Below are 14735 nucleotides of genomic sequence, written 5' to 3' on the forward strand. Positions count from 1 at the left end.
GAGGTCAACATTCCAGTGAAACAGGGTGGGAATAGTTTATTTTACCTCCTCTCTCTCTTTTTTTTTCTTTTTTAAGTATTTTTGTGAGTTTATTTGAGCCAAACTGAAGACAGTTGCCGGGAAGCACAATCTCAATGTATTGGGATAATGCTCCAGAGAATGATAGTTTTTCACCTTGTTTTATACATTACATCAAAGGAAGAGAAGTGGGTTACATGAAATCCATTAGTGATAGATTAGAGAGGCAGGAGAAAGCAAAGCAGGGAAACTCTGGGATTGGATAAAAATTAAGATGATAGACACATACTTCTTTTACTTAGGTGGGTACAGTACAGTTAACAGTTAACAATTAACATGATAACTAACAATGAAGGAATTTATATAACCTCCTCTCTTGAGGCTGGTTCTTTTACTTTATATATATATATTTTATTGATTTTTTACAGAGAGGAAGGGAGAGAGATAGAGAGTCAGAAACATCGATGAGACAGAAACATCGATCAGCTGCCTCCTGCACACCCCCTAACTGGGGATGTGCCCGCAACCAAGGTATATGCCCTTGACCGGAATCGAACCTGGGACCCTTGAGTCCGCAGGCCGATGCTCTATCCACTGAGCCAAACCGGTCAGGGCTGGTTCTTTTACTTTTGATTATTTTATGCTCTTATGATACAATTGCAATAAGACAGTCCTCCTGCTTGGAAGGTTATACTCCTTACCTCCCACCTTTTCCCCACTCACCTAAAGAAGGACAAGCAGATTTAAAAAAAAAACTGGGTGGAGTTGCAAGAAAGTTTAACTAAGACCTACTTCTAGTCTGAACAGAAAAGATTTTTCTGACTTATACATTGTCCTCAAGGGATAGAGATAGTCTTCTCTGAGGTAGAAGTAAGGCATCTAAATTACTGGTTGGCATTTCGCAGACTACTCCAAAGTCTCCTTTATTTTTCTAAATTGAAAAAACAACAACAAAAAACACTTTATAATACCAATTTTTCTCTTCATTTATAAAAGTAATATATATATATATATATATATTTTTGTTTCAAAAATAAAAACTAGAAAGGTACAAATATAAATCCATGTATCCAACCATAATTGGGCATTAGTACTTGGATGTTCCAAAGGTATTTAAAACTCTGTGTCTAAAGTAGAACTACCTTCTTTCTATATCCCACTCTTCCCCCTGTAATCACCATCCACATAGTGAATGACCCTACCCTGTGTGGTTACTTCAGTTTAGATACCCAATAATATACTTAATTCTCCTCTATCTTCCTATCCCCATCGATACTATAATCTGAGATTTTAGTTCTAGATTATTATGTATGTGCTTTTATTTAAAATGTATTTTTTCCAGAAACATTTCTGACATTGATAGAATTTTCTTAATAGCCATATTAATAATAATCCACTAATTTTAACTTGTTTCCTCTGGTCAATCCTATTTCTTTTATTTTTTTAACAACTTTCTTTGTAAATTCTTTGTTTTGATCATTTCTAAATCAGCGGTCATAATTCTTTGTTTTCCTGGTAAATGACATGTAGATGGTTTGTTTTCCAAGTATTTGGACTATTTATTTCTATTGCCCTCTCAAACTATAGGGCTTGGGCAACTGTAGTAAACAATATTTTTTTTTTCTCTTGAAAAACTCTTTAGAAGGTATCTATTTAGGCTGGCATTTGTTATAATGGAAAGTCATTGCCAGCCTGATAATATTTTTCCTTTTGTGGGAATTGTGTTTATTCTACATGAGTCCTGCATTTGTGGGAACTTCCCTTCATCCTGAAAATTGAAGATTATACCAGATATGACTACACATAACTTTGAATTGAAAATTAATTTCTAGATATCATTTCCTTCATTGATTTGTTTTTTTCTGGAGCTAATCTGCTGTTGATTGCCTTTACTATACTTTTAATTTAGTAGTTTCATCTCTATGCAATATTTACTTTCACACATTCTCTGGGGTTTTCCCTTCTTTAAAATGTCATTTCTAGTTTCATGGAAGATACCCTGAAATCAACCCCAGCAAGAAAATAACTGAATTTTTTAATTCATATTTTTTCTTTATTTTTATTGTTGACACTATTACAAATGTCCCCATCACCCCCTCCTTTTCCTGCCTCCACCCAACCCCCAACTCCCTCTTTGGCCATCACCACACTGTTATGTGTGTCCATGATCTATGCATATATATATGTTCACTGACTAATCCCTTCATCTTCTTTCATCCAGTCCCCTGTACCTTGCTCTCTCTGACAGCTGTCAGTCTGTTTCATATATCCATGCCTTGGTTTCTATTTTGTTCATCAGTTCATTAGATTCCACATATAAGTGAGATCATATGGTATTTGTCTTTCTCTGACTAGCTATATTCACTTAGCATAATAATCTCCAGGTCCATTCATGATATTACACAAGTTAAGATCCTCTTTTTTTTTTTTTTTTTAAACTGCATAGTATTCCATTGTAAAAATGTACCATAGCTTTTTCATTCAGTTATCTACTGATGGGCATTTGGGCCATTTTTAGATCTTGGCTATTGTAAATAATGCTCATAGCTGATTCTTTTATAACTGTCGTATGTTACCATGTAATTGATGGTAAATGAAATTCTCTTTATTCATCTTTCTCTAGAATATCTAGAACTGAGAGCTGTTTTACTAATGGGTAAATAAGTCTCTCTGTGGAATCCTGAGCCCAAAGCAAAAGAGAAGGAGAGTTTTCATTTGGTAGATCAATGGCCTATGAGGCAGTAAAGAGGCAACTACATGGGAGACAACCATACTTTTTCAAGATTCTCTCACCTCTGGGTATTGGGACAGGCTACATTTGGTTTGGGATATATCTTCATTCTCTTGATGGAAGGAATGCTCTCATGCAGAGTCATACATCCCATTTTTAATGTAGGTATAACAGTCATATCACAATTCCTGTTCTGTGGGCTATGGTGCACACTTGCTAAACTTTCAAGAAGCACCAACAACTCTTTTCCTCTCTGGCTGCTTGAATATTAGCCTCCATCATGAACAACACCGTAACTATCTGGATAAGGAAGTTCATGACCAACAGACTATTTCAGTGGGAACAAATGATCACTGACATCCTTCACCTAAGCAGGCAACCTAAGACAGAAAATTCGTGAAAAACTGGCCAAAATGTGTAAGACCATACCAGGTGTCATCTTTGTATCTGCATTCAGAACCCATTTTAGTGGTGGCAAGACCATTTACTGGCTTTGGCATGATTTGATTCCTTGGATTATGCAAAGAAAAATGAACTCAAACACAGACTTGCAAGACATGACCAGTATGACAAGAAGAAGACCTCAAGACAACAGCAAAAGAAACACAAGAACAGAATGAGAAAAATCAAAGGGACTATAAAGGTCAATGTTAGTGCTGACAAAAAGTGAGCTGGAGACTGGACAACAGAAAGAGTAGATTCTTCACTGACTTTATCTATGGTGACTGTGCAGATTTTTCATGGGAGGATTAACAAACTAAAAACTTTTTTTTTAAAAGCACCAACAAAAATGACACTGACCACACATCAAATGCCCTACCACCTACTATTTCCTCTAGCCCCTCTTATTATACACTGATGTGTGGGTGTGAGGAGAGGAGGTCATTACTAGATAGCACTGGGAGATCCCACTTCTCATTCTCTCTCTCTCTCTCAAACTCCCCTATTTAATTGCATTCAGTTAATCAAATATTGTTTGGCCCAACTCTCAATCTGGTTTGTCCAAGTTCTTGATACAGGTCTTCGTCCTTCCTATGTTTCATAAGGAACTTTTTCCTTATTTTATATTATTTTTGTAATTTCACTGGGAATCTAGAAAATGTCATTAAACTAATGGTGTCTGGAGGCCTACTGTATGAATTCAATCACAAGCCTATGGAAAATTCACCAGGGGGAAACCAAGATGGCGGCATAGGTAAACACCGGAGATTGCTGCCTCGCACAACCACTTCAAAAATACAACTAAAAGACGGAAAGGACATAATCCAGAATCACAGAAAGGCTGGCTGAGTGGAAATTCTACAACTAGAAGGAAAGAGAAAAGCATACCGAGACTCAGAGGAGGTGCGGTGCGGAAGTAAAATACAAAGGTGCGGAGGTGCATGCGGAGAGGGCTGGCAGCTGAGGTCACGATTGTCTTTTTCAATTGGGAGGGAGTCTCAGGCTCTGAGCTCCAGTTCCGGGCGAGTCTCTGGGGACCCAGACTCATACAGGAGAAACGGGACTGTCTGGCATTGGTCGGAACTCGGGGGCAGCTTTCTCTCGGAGGCACACGCAGTGGTTGCCAGGGCCTCTGAGGACAGGACTGAGAGCAGCCATACTGCTCGCTCTGCCCACCCAGTTGATCCCCTGGGGCTCCACCCCGCCCAAGCAGTGCACGGAGGCTTTTGCTTATGAAAGGCCCGGCCCTTTGTAATCTGAAAATTACTTAACAAACTGCAGCTGCCCAAGGCCCCAGGGCAACTTGCATTGCTTTACAGCTGGCTTCTGCAGGGTAGCCTCAGGCAGAGGCTAGATTAGCACCTCCTTAGATCCAAGAGCCAGTGTACCCAGTGGTCAGAGTGGGACCATCCAATTATAACGCCACAGATCCATAAAGGACACACTCAGGGGGCAGACTCAGTGAGCACCAAAGCCCCACTGAAGCAAGTCTTGCCCCAGAAGGGTGTCTCCAGCACAGAAGTTCTCCCACTGTAGACACAGCTGATTCTCACAGCCAATTGGCCTGGAGGTCAAATCTTCCCAGTGTTACCTACAACAATCAAGGCTTAACTACAACAAGACTGAGCACAAAGCCCACAAGGGGGTGCACCAAGAGTGTCTACCTCAGCTATTTGGGGAGGCTGAGCCACCGGGCCCTATAGGACACTTAGCACAGAAAGCCACTCTGTAGACACAGCGAAGCATAAAAAAATGCCGAGACAAAGAAACAGGTCACAAATGACAGAAATGGAGGAAAGCAAACTACTGGATATAGAGTTCAAAACCACACTTTTAAGGTTTTTCAAGAACTTTCTAGAAACCGCCGATAAATGTAGTGAGATCCTCAAGAAATCTAGTGAGACCCTCAAGGTTGTGATAAAGGACCAACTAGAAATTAAGCATACACTGACTGAAATAAAGAATATTATACAGACACCCAACAGCAGACCAGAGGAGCGCAAGAATCAAGTCAAAGATTTGAAATGCGAAGAAGCAAAAAACACCCAAGTGGAAAAGCAAAATGAAAAAAGAATCCAAAAATACAAAGATAGTGTAAGGAGCCTCTGGGACAACTTCAAGCATACCAACATCCGAATTATAGGGGTGCCAGAAGAAGAGAGAGAGCAAGATATTGAAAACCTATTTGAAGAAATTATGACAGAAAACTTCCCCTACCTGGTGAAAGAAATAGACTTACAAGTCCAGAAGCGCAGAGAACCCCAAACAAAAGGAATCCAAAGAGGACCACACCAAGACACATCATAATTAAAATGCCAAGAGCAAAAGTCAAAGAGAGAATCTTAAAAGCAGCAAGAGAAAGAAACTCAGTTACCTACAAGGGAATACCCATACGACTGTCAGCTGATTTCTCAACAGAAACTTTGCAAGCCAGAAGGGAGTGGCAAGAAATATTCAAAGTGATGAATGCCAAGAACCTACACCAAGATTACTTTATCCAGCAAAGCTATCATTCAGAATTGAAGGTCAGATAAAGAGCTTCACAGATAAGGAAAAACTAAAGGAGTTCATCACCACCAAACTAGTATTATATGTAATGCTGAAAGGTATCCTTTAAGAAGAGGAAGAAGAAGAAAAAGGTAAAGATACAAATTATGAACAACAAATACACATCTATCAACAAGTGAATCTATAAATCAAGTGAATAAATAATCTGATGAACAGAATGAACTGGTGATTATAATAGATTCAGGGACATAGAAAGGGAATGGACTGACTATTTTTGGGGGGGAAAAGGGTGTGGGGGATTGGGAAGAGACTGGACAAAAATCGTGCACCTATGGATGAGTACTGTGGGTGGGGAGTGAGGGCTGAGGGTGGGGTGGGAACTGGGAGGAGCGGAATTATGGGGGGAAAAAAGAGGAACAAATGTAATAATCTGAACAATAAAGATTTAATTAAAAAATTCACCAATGAACAGATTAAATATAATAATAGTGAGGTAAGTGCATCATATTAGAAATGTGTCATCATCTTGTGTTGAGGTAAAAAAAATAAGTTATTGGAAACTAAGGGATAAAAAAGGAAACTGTTAGAAGCCAGTGAGTGGAACATCTGTGTCTAAGATTGAAGTTTCTTCTGGGAATAAGCCAGAGGAAAATTATAGTCAGTGGATAAGACTTAAAAATTTCTGCTTGAACATCTCAGGTTTTAGATCAGAAATCAATGGAAGGCACTAGCCAGTTTGGCTCAGTGGATAGAGCATCAGCCTGTGGACCAAATGGTCCCGGGTTCAATTCCAGTCTAGGGCATGTACCTTGGTTGTAGGCTCTTCCCCAGCCTGGGCCCTGGTAAGGGCTTGGGCAGGAAGCAACCAATCAATGTGTTTCTCTCACATCTATGTTTCTCTCTGTCTTTCCCTCTCTCTTCCACTTTCCCTAAAAATCAATGAAAAAATATCCTCATGTGAAGATTAACAAATAAATAAAAATAACTTATGAATTGTTTATTTTAAAAAAAGAAATCAATGGAAGAACAGAATAAGCTTATAATTAAGGGCTAGGTTTTGGTTTTATTGTGAAAACAGGTAAGTCCAGGTAGTATGACATCAAACGCCACATCCTTCACCAGACAGGCTATCAGGCCTGCCTTAAACCTTAAGTAAGATGTTTTGCTAAGAATGATGCCAAGCTGATGATCCTATGCAGCAAGTACAGTATTGTCCTCATTTCACAAATGAAGAAACAGACACAGAAATTACCCATGATGACAGCATGAGTAGCAAAGCTAGTATACTTATAGTTGGAATATGGGGACAGGGAGTGGAGGGTGGATACAGAAGGAATAATTAACTAAAAGAATATTAGTCTATTGCGGACTCAGTGTGATCCAGGTACCAGCACTATAGGTATTACCTCTGAGCTTGTTAAAAATGCAAAGTCACAGGCCCCACCCCAGAACTACTGAGTCATAAATCTGCATTTTAACAAGACCCCCAAGTACATGGTAGAGGAAAAAGAGCATGATCTTAAGCAGGTATGAATCTGTATGAAAGATGGACAGAAGGAAACCACTTGGGGAAATAGTTTACACTAGCAGTATAAATTTTTTTTTAATTTCCAAAGATGACACTCGGCTGGCTATTGGATTATCAAAAGTCAGTCAAAAACTTTGGAGAATCCACAAAGCTTAGTAAATGCAAGATTTTAGGGCAGGGGTGGAGAATCTTTTTCTGCCAAGGGCCATTTGCATATTTATAACGTCATTTGCAGGCTATACACAATTAGCAACTTAAAAATGAGCCTATATTTGGTCAAACAATTAACTCACCCCTAGTGCCTGGGCAGGGCCAGTACAATTGATTTCTCCAGACTTCTATGGCCCACGAGCCAGACATTACACACCCCAGTTTTAAGGGGATGTACTGCATGTTGGCCTTCCTGGGGCTCTAAGGGCATAGGCCTGGGAAGCACCAACAGCAACAGCTGAGTTCAGAAAATGGATGACGATTATCTAGGTAAAGCTAAAATGGGAACAAAAGGTGAAGTCTCTCCTAGGAGGCAGGAGTTAAAAAGGCTGAAGAAAAGGGGAAGAGACCACAGCAACACAATTACAGAAATGGCAGAGAAATTGTAAAAAGCAACAAAAAGGAGAAAGGCTGGTGGGCTTTAGAATTTGAGTAGGAGATACAAAATCTATAAACCCTCCCCTGAGGAAATAACTATATTGATAAGTGAATGGAAACCCTGCACACAAGAAAAAAAAAAAGACTATATCCCTTCAAAATGTTATGATTTCATACATCTAATACAAGTCATCTACTCAATGGACACTTCATTGGTTTCCATTGCCAATACACAGACCACATCTCCATGAGGAATTCCTTGACGATCCATTTAAAACTAAAATTTCCTCCCCAGTACCACTATGCCAGCATTCCCTATCTCCCTGATCTTCATCATTTTTTGCTAAGTCATTTAAAATACTCTTAATTTACAATTTGGTTTATTGTCATTCTGTTTCCACACTAGAATTAAACTCCACAATAACAAGGTATTTCTGTTTTTGCTTACTACTGTTTGTCCCAGAGCTTCGTACCTAGCACATAGAGGGAACTCAATAAATATTTGCTGAGTAAAAGTTTAAGAATGGATTGCCAAGAACACAAGTGTCAAAGGAAAAATTAAATGGAAAATCAATGTTTTAAATACTTGAATATAGGCTCTAATTAAAATGTAAGCTCCATAACAGCAGGTATTTTTACCTTTTGCTGAATATAAAAATGGATAAAGTAAAATGTTCAATGTAATGTTCCTAATTTCACTGATTGTAACATGCATTTTTTCATATTTGTACAACTCTAAAATCAGAATGTTGTATATTCAATGATATCTTAGAATCCATTGTCAACCTGGTAATGGTCATCATATAGTTGTCATTCTGCTTGAATGGACATTCAAAGACATCATGGACACTTGCAAAAGGGTATATTGGTGACTCAAAATAAAATCTGAGACTGGCAGAGTACTTCATTAAGTCTTGGGAATCAAAGATGTGGGATGGGTTTAGGGTAATTAATCCAACTTAGCAACACCTCCGAAGCAGGAGTCAAAAATTGGCTAAACAGGACTATAAGCCAGCTTAAACTTTTTAAAGCCAAGTACCAATGACTTTAGTTCTTTTATTATTTTAGGAAATGCTACATTATCAACACTTTTCATGTCACTGAAGACAAAATGGTATAGAAAAACAGACATCAATGACTGAGTGGAAAAGCATATCTAGACTCAGATTCTGAATGTGAAGATGTTTTAGATATGCCTTAGCCAATTAAGTTTGCTTATAATTTTCATGTTTTGTGTATATACCAGAGTAATTGATAATAAAAATCTATTCAACCTAAAAGCTTGCTTTCAATAAATATGAAATAAAAATTCTAGGTGAAATACAGTATTGCATGATTCTTCTGTTACTCTGTGGATCTCCTTCCTAAAGGTGGACAGGAATACTAATGGTTGACCATCAGCCTTTGTGCTTAACACCACAGGAATAAATGTAAGATACTTTGTCTGAACGCTTTACCCCTAGGGGGAGCTCAAAGCAAATCTTCCTTTATTCCACCCCAGAGAAGTGCTAAGGGCCCATTAGTGAGCCACAGTACTAGGTTATGTCTTCCTAAATGGTAAAAAGATCAAATGTTCTTGCCATCTACAAAAATGTTCCTGTGTATTTTTTTACTCTCTTCTCTCATAGAGAATGCAAAAAAAAATCTGCCTCCAATCTTGGGGAGACTATTGAGAAAATAGATGAGAAAATCAGGGTATAGACAAGGGGAAATGTGGCATGAGACACACAGCCTGAGTCTAGCTCTGGGCAGATCTTCATGGAGCTTTGAAACCAAAGCCTGCAGCAATAAAAAATGAGTATGTGTCCAGGATGTGCTTAAGAATCTACAGGGTGGCCCTAAGCAGTTTTGCTCAGTGGATGGAGCATCGGTCTGCGGACTGGTTCGATTCTGATCAAGGGCATGTACCTTGGTTGTGGGCACATTCCCAGTGGGGCGTGTGCAAGAGGCAGCTGATTGATGTTTCTAACTCTCTATCTCCCTTCCTCTCTGTAAAAAATCAATAAAATATATTTTAAAAAAAAAAGAATCTACAGGGTGGTGGTAATAGGCTCTGGTATAGCAAATGTAGAATTGGAATCCTATCTATGGACTGCTTACAAATACAGCTAAAAATCATTTTTAGAAACTTTTTCCCCACCAGTATAACAGGATCTTAAGCACTGCCACCTGAGTAAATTTAAAAACTTATAACCAATAAGTAACCAATATACTACTTTTAGGTTGAGAATAAAGGCTTGTTTTATATATAGACAAAATGTGAAATAGTAAATTGTTTTACCTGGAATGATCCAAGAATATCCTTTAAGGGCTCTTCATAAAACTCATCTCTTCCAAAGAAAAGCAGCAACTCAAAGAAACTCCTAGGAAAAATAAATGAATGATAACTTTCATTGCTTCTTTGACTTTTGCCCCAATTTAAAAATATCTCAATAGATAACAGCTATGTAATCAGATATCTAGTTTTAAAATAGTTGGCTTTGAAACATTATATAGATCATTTAGGATTCATTTTATGTTTTCAGTAAAATTTTAATAGAAGTATCTTCAAGAAAAATACAAAGAAATACACTTAAATTCTGGAATTACAGAATGAACTCATTCCTACTAGTGGTCACACTGCAAAAAAATGCAACAGGATACCAGGTGGTAAAATGTAGCAATACATGTGAAGATTATCTAAAATGGGCACATACTCGTAGTACAAGGGGAAGCAGAAAAAATTCAAGTTAATTTTTTTCAGAAGAATATAAGGGATAGATAGAAACAAAAACATATTAGCGAGTCACCATGAATCTCTCAACCAACATTTATGTTACAGCAATATCACCAATTATGTATCTAATTAATGACATATGGACACTCAAACTCCAGGCTTCTCTTAATTATCATTATCCTACTGTCCAAAATCCTTATTTTCAAATAAATTATTTGAAAAATATTGTTATTAATTAGTTTATGTGCCCTTAATAATTCATTAGCTCATACAGGAAGAAATATTATTTATTTCCTAATCATGAGCATAGAAAACTATAAAATTTTATATATTACTTTGCAATCCTAAATGACAAATCCCACAAAATTTTTTAAAATATATTTTTATTGATTTCAGAGAGGAAGGGAGAGGGAGAGATAGAAACATGAATGGTAAGAGAGAATCATTGATCAGCTGCCTCCTGCGTGGCTCCTACTGGGTATTAAGCCCACAACCCAGGCATGTGCACTGACCTGGAATCAAACCGTGACCTCCAAGTTCATAGGTCAAAACTCAACCACTGAGCCATGCCAGCTGGGCACTCCCACAAAATATTTAAATTTTGTCATAGCCTTCATTTTGAAGTCTATTTTGTCAGATATGAGTATTGCTACCCCAGCTTTTTTTCTTTTCGATTTACATGGACATTTTTTTTTCCAACCTTTCATTCTCATTCTGTGTGAGTCTTTTGTTCTGAGGTGGGTCTCTTATAGACAGCATATAATTGGGTCATGTTTTTGTATGCATTCAGCTACCCTTGTCTTTTGATTAGAGCATGTAATCCATTTACATTTACAGTTATTAATAATAGGTACTTATTTGCCATTTTAATTCTGTATCCCTGTTTCTCTCTTTCTGTCTCTATTCTTCTCCTTACAGCATTCACTTTGGCATTTATTGCAGTGCTGGTCTGGTGATGATAAACTCCTTTAGCCTTTTTTTTGTTGGGAAGCTATTTTTTCAACATCTATTCTGAATGATAGCGTTGCTGGATACAGTAATCTTGGTTTCAGGTTCTTGCTTTTCATTACCTTGAATACTTCATGCCATTCCCTTCTGGCCTGTAGAATTTCTGATGAGAAATCTGATGATGGCCTTATGGAAGCTCCTTTGCAGGTAACAAATTGCTTTTCTCTTGCTGCCTTTAATATTCTCTCTTTAATTTTTGGCACTTTAATTATGATGTGTCTGGGCATGGGCCTGTTTGCGTTCTTCTTGCTTGGGACTCTCTGTGCCACCTGAACTTGTGTGACTTTTTCCTTCACCCCATTAGGAAAGTTTTTGGCCATTATTTCTTCAACATGTTCTCCATTCCTTGTTCACTTCCTTCCCCTTATGGCACACCTATTATGTAAATATTTTTACATTTCATATTGTTTCATAACTCCCTTAAGCTGTCCTGTTTTCTTCAATTGTTGTTGTTGTGTTTTTTTTTGTTTTCTGGTTGAGTGACTTTCTACCATCATCTAATAAATTCACTGATCTGATCCTCGGCTTCTCCTAATCTGCTCTGTATTTTTTTTCACTGTGTTCTTTATTATTGCTATGTCATTCTTCATAGATACTATATCTTTTCTCATGCTGTTGAGTATTTTTGCCATCATTATTCTAAACTCTATGTCTGTTATATTTCTTATCTCCACTCCAATTATCTCTTCTTCTGGAGAATTCTCTTGATCTTTCCTTTCAGGCTTGTTTTTTGGCTGCCTGTTTGGATTTGTGTCTCTGTATTAAGTAGATCTGCTATGAGTCCCCATCTCTCATGCAAGACAATGTCAGATACTGTTTGTGACTGTTTGGAGCTATCAGCAAGCCAAAGCTTGTGGCTCTCTCTGCTGTGGTTGGGTGCCTTTGGAAAGGACCAAGATGTGCACCAGGGACTACTTTTCCCAATCCCTGGACCAGAAAGAGATCAGGCAAAAAACACAAAATGTTTAAATACTAAGTCATGTAAAAGATACACAAAATTGTAGTTTTATAAACAGTTTGCCTTTTATCAAAATTAATCACTAATAAAGATCAAAATTTTAAAATGCAAACATAACTATGAGACTGTCTTGTTTTAAAAATTATGACACTTAAGCACTACACAATAAATACAAAGACTGTTCAAAATATAGCATAGCAACTATATGCTACAAAAATATTAACTGATATTTTTATAAATTTGACTACTTAAAAATTTTAAATGTCACCAGACCAAAAAGTGTAAAAGCAGTCAAAAGCAAAATGATACACCGAGAAAGAATTTTGCTGAATTCCTTAATTAAAAAGGATATACAAGTAATTTTTTTAAAAAGTCCAACAACCAGTAGAAAACTAGGAGGGAAAAAGGACTAACTTCATGGAAAACAAATGCAGGTAGATTTTTTTTTTTCAAATAGGAAAAGATGTTCTAATTTACTCATAGTTAAATAAGTAAAAATTTATGAAAATGAAATACCATTTTTTCTTCATATTTATGAAAATGTTGATATATTCTATCACGGCTCTGATAGTTTGGTAGAGGAATGATAAATGGTACAACCTCTTTTAAGGGCAACACAGTAATAATCATCAAAATTATAAATGCAAAAAAAAAATTTAAATGCACATATACCTCTTGATTTTGCAACTCTACTTATAGAAATTAATCCTCCAAATATATATACCTAAGCTCAAAGATGTATATATAAGAATATATACCCACAGATGGTTTGTAGTATGAAAGACTGAAAATATTTTATTTTTTTTTATTTTTTTTTAATTCATTGCTTAAAGTATTACAAAGGGTATTACATATGTGTCCATTTTATCCCCCCGCCCTAGACAGTCCCCTAGCCTCCCCTATCCCCCAATGTCTTATGTCCACTGGTTATGCTTATATGCATGCATACAAGTCCTTTAGTTGATCTCTTACCCCCCTACCTCCTGCCCCCCAACCCTCCCCGGCCTTCCCGCTGCAGTTTGGCAATCTGTTTGAGGCAGCTCTGCCTCTGTATCTATTATTGTTCAAAAGTTTATAATGGTCTCTATTATCCATGAATGAGTGAGATCATGTGGTATTTTTCCTTCATTGACTGGCTTATTTCACTTAGCAAAATGCTCTCCAGTTCCATCCATGATGTTGCAAACGGTAAGAGTTCCTTCCTTTTTAGAGCAGCATAGTATTCCATCGTGTAGATGTACTACAGTTTTCTAATCCATTCATCTACTGATGGACACTTAAGCTGTTTCCAGATCTTAGCTATGATGAATTGTGCTGCTATGAACATAGGGGTGCATATATCCTTTCTAATTGGTGTTTCTGGTTTCTTGGGATATATTCCTAGAAGTGGGATCACAGGGTCAAATGGTAGTTCCATTTTCAATTTTTTAAGGAAACTCCATACTGTCTTCCATAGTGGCTGCACCAGTCTGCATTCCCACCAGCAGTGCACAAGTGTTCCTTTTTCTCCACATCCTCTCCAGCACTTGTCGTTTGTTGATTTGTTGATGAGAGCCAGTCTGACAGGTGTGAGATGGTACCTCATTGTTATTTTGACTTGCATCTCTCGGATGATTAGTGACTTTGAGCATGTTTTCATATGTCTCTTGGCTTTCTGAATGTCCTCTTTTGAAAGGTGTCTATTTAGGTCCTTTGCCCATTTTTTTATTGGATTGTTTATCTTCCTTTTGTTGAGTTGTATGAGTTCCCTATAAATTTTGGAGATTAGGCCCTTATCAGATATGACATTGGCAAATATGTTTTCCCACACAGTGGGTTTTCTCGTTGTTTTGTTGATGGTTTCTTTTGCTGTGCAGAAGCTTTTTATTTTGATGTAGTCCCATTTGTTCATTTTCTCTTTAGTTTCAAGTGCCCTAGGAGCTGTATCAGTGAAGAAATTGCTTCAGCATATGTCTGAGATTTTGTTGCCTTTGAATTCTTCTAGAATTTTTATGGTTTCCTGTCGTACATTTAAGTCCTTTATCCATTTTGAGTTTATTTTTGTGTATGGTGTAAGTTGGTGGTCTAGTTTCATTTTCTTGCATATATCTGTCCAATTTTCCCAGCACCATTTATTGAAGAGACTATCTTGGCTCCATTGTATGTTCTTGCCTCCTTTGTCAAATATTAATTGAGCATATTGGTTCGGGCCGATTTCTGGGCTCTCTATTCTATTCCATTGATCTATATGCCTATTCTT

The 14735-nt window shown here is 37.4% G+C and overlaps 1 protein-coding gene across 2 annotated transcripts in view; it reads right to left on the reverse strand.

Annotated features, from left to right (window-relative positions):
* ZNF654 (zinc finger protein 654) overlaps nt 1-14735 on the reverse strand; it is a 128933-nt gene that overhangs the window by 49036 nt on the left and 65162 nt on the right. For both annotated transcript variants that reach the window (XM_081087080.1, XM_081087079.1), the window contains exon 3: nt 10096-10177. In XM_081087080.1, coding sequence (XP_080943206.1) covers nt 10096-10177 — 82 coding nt within the window. The remainder of the gene's footprint in view (nt 1-10095; nt 10178-14735) is intronic.

This window comes from Myotis nattereri, assembly GCF_964212035.1.
Source record: "Myotis nattereri genome assembly, chromosome: 3".
Classification (NCBI taxonomy): Eukaryota; Metazoa; Chordata; class Mammalia; order Chiroptera; family Vespertilionidae; genus Myotis; species Myotis nattereri.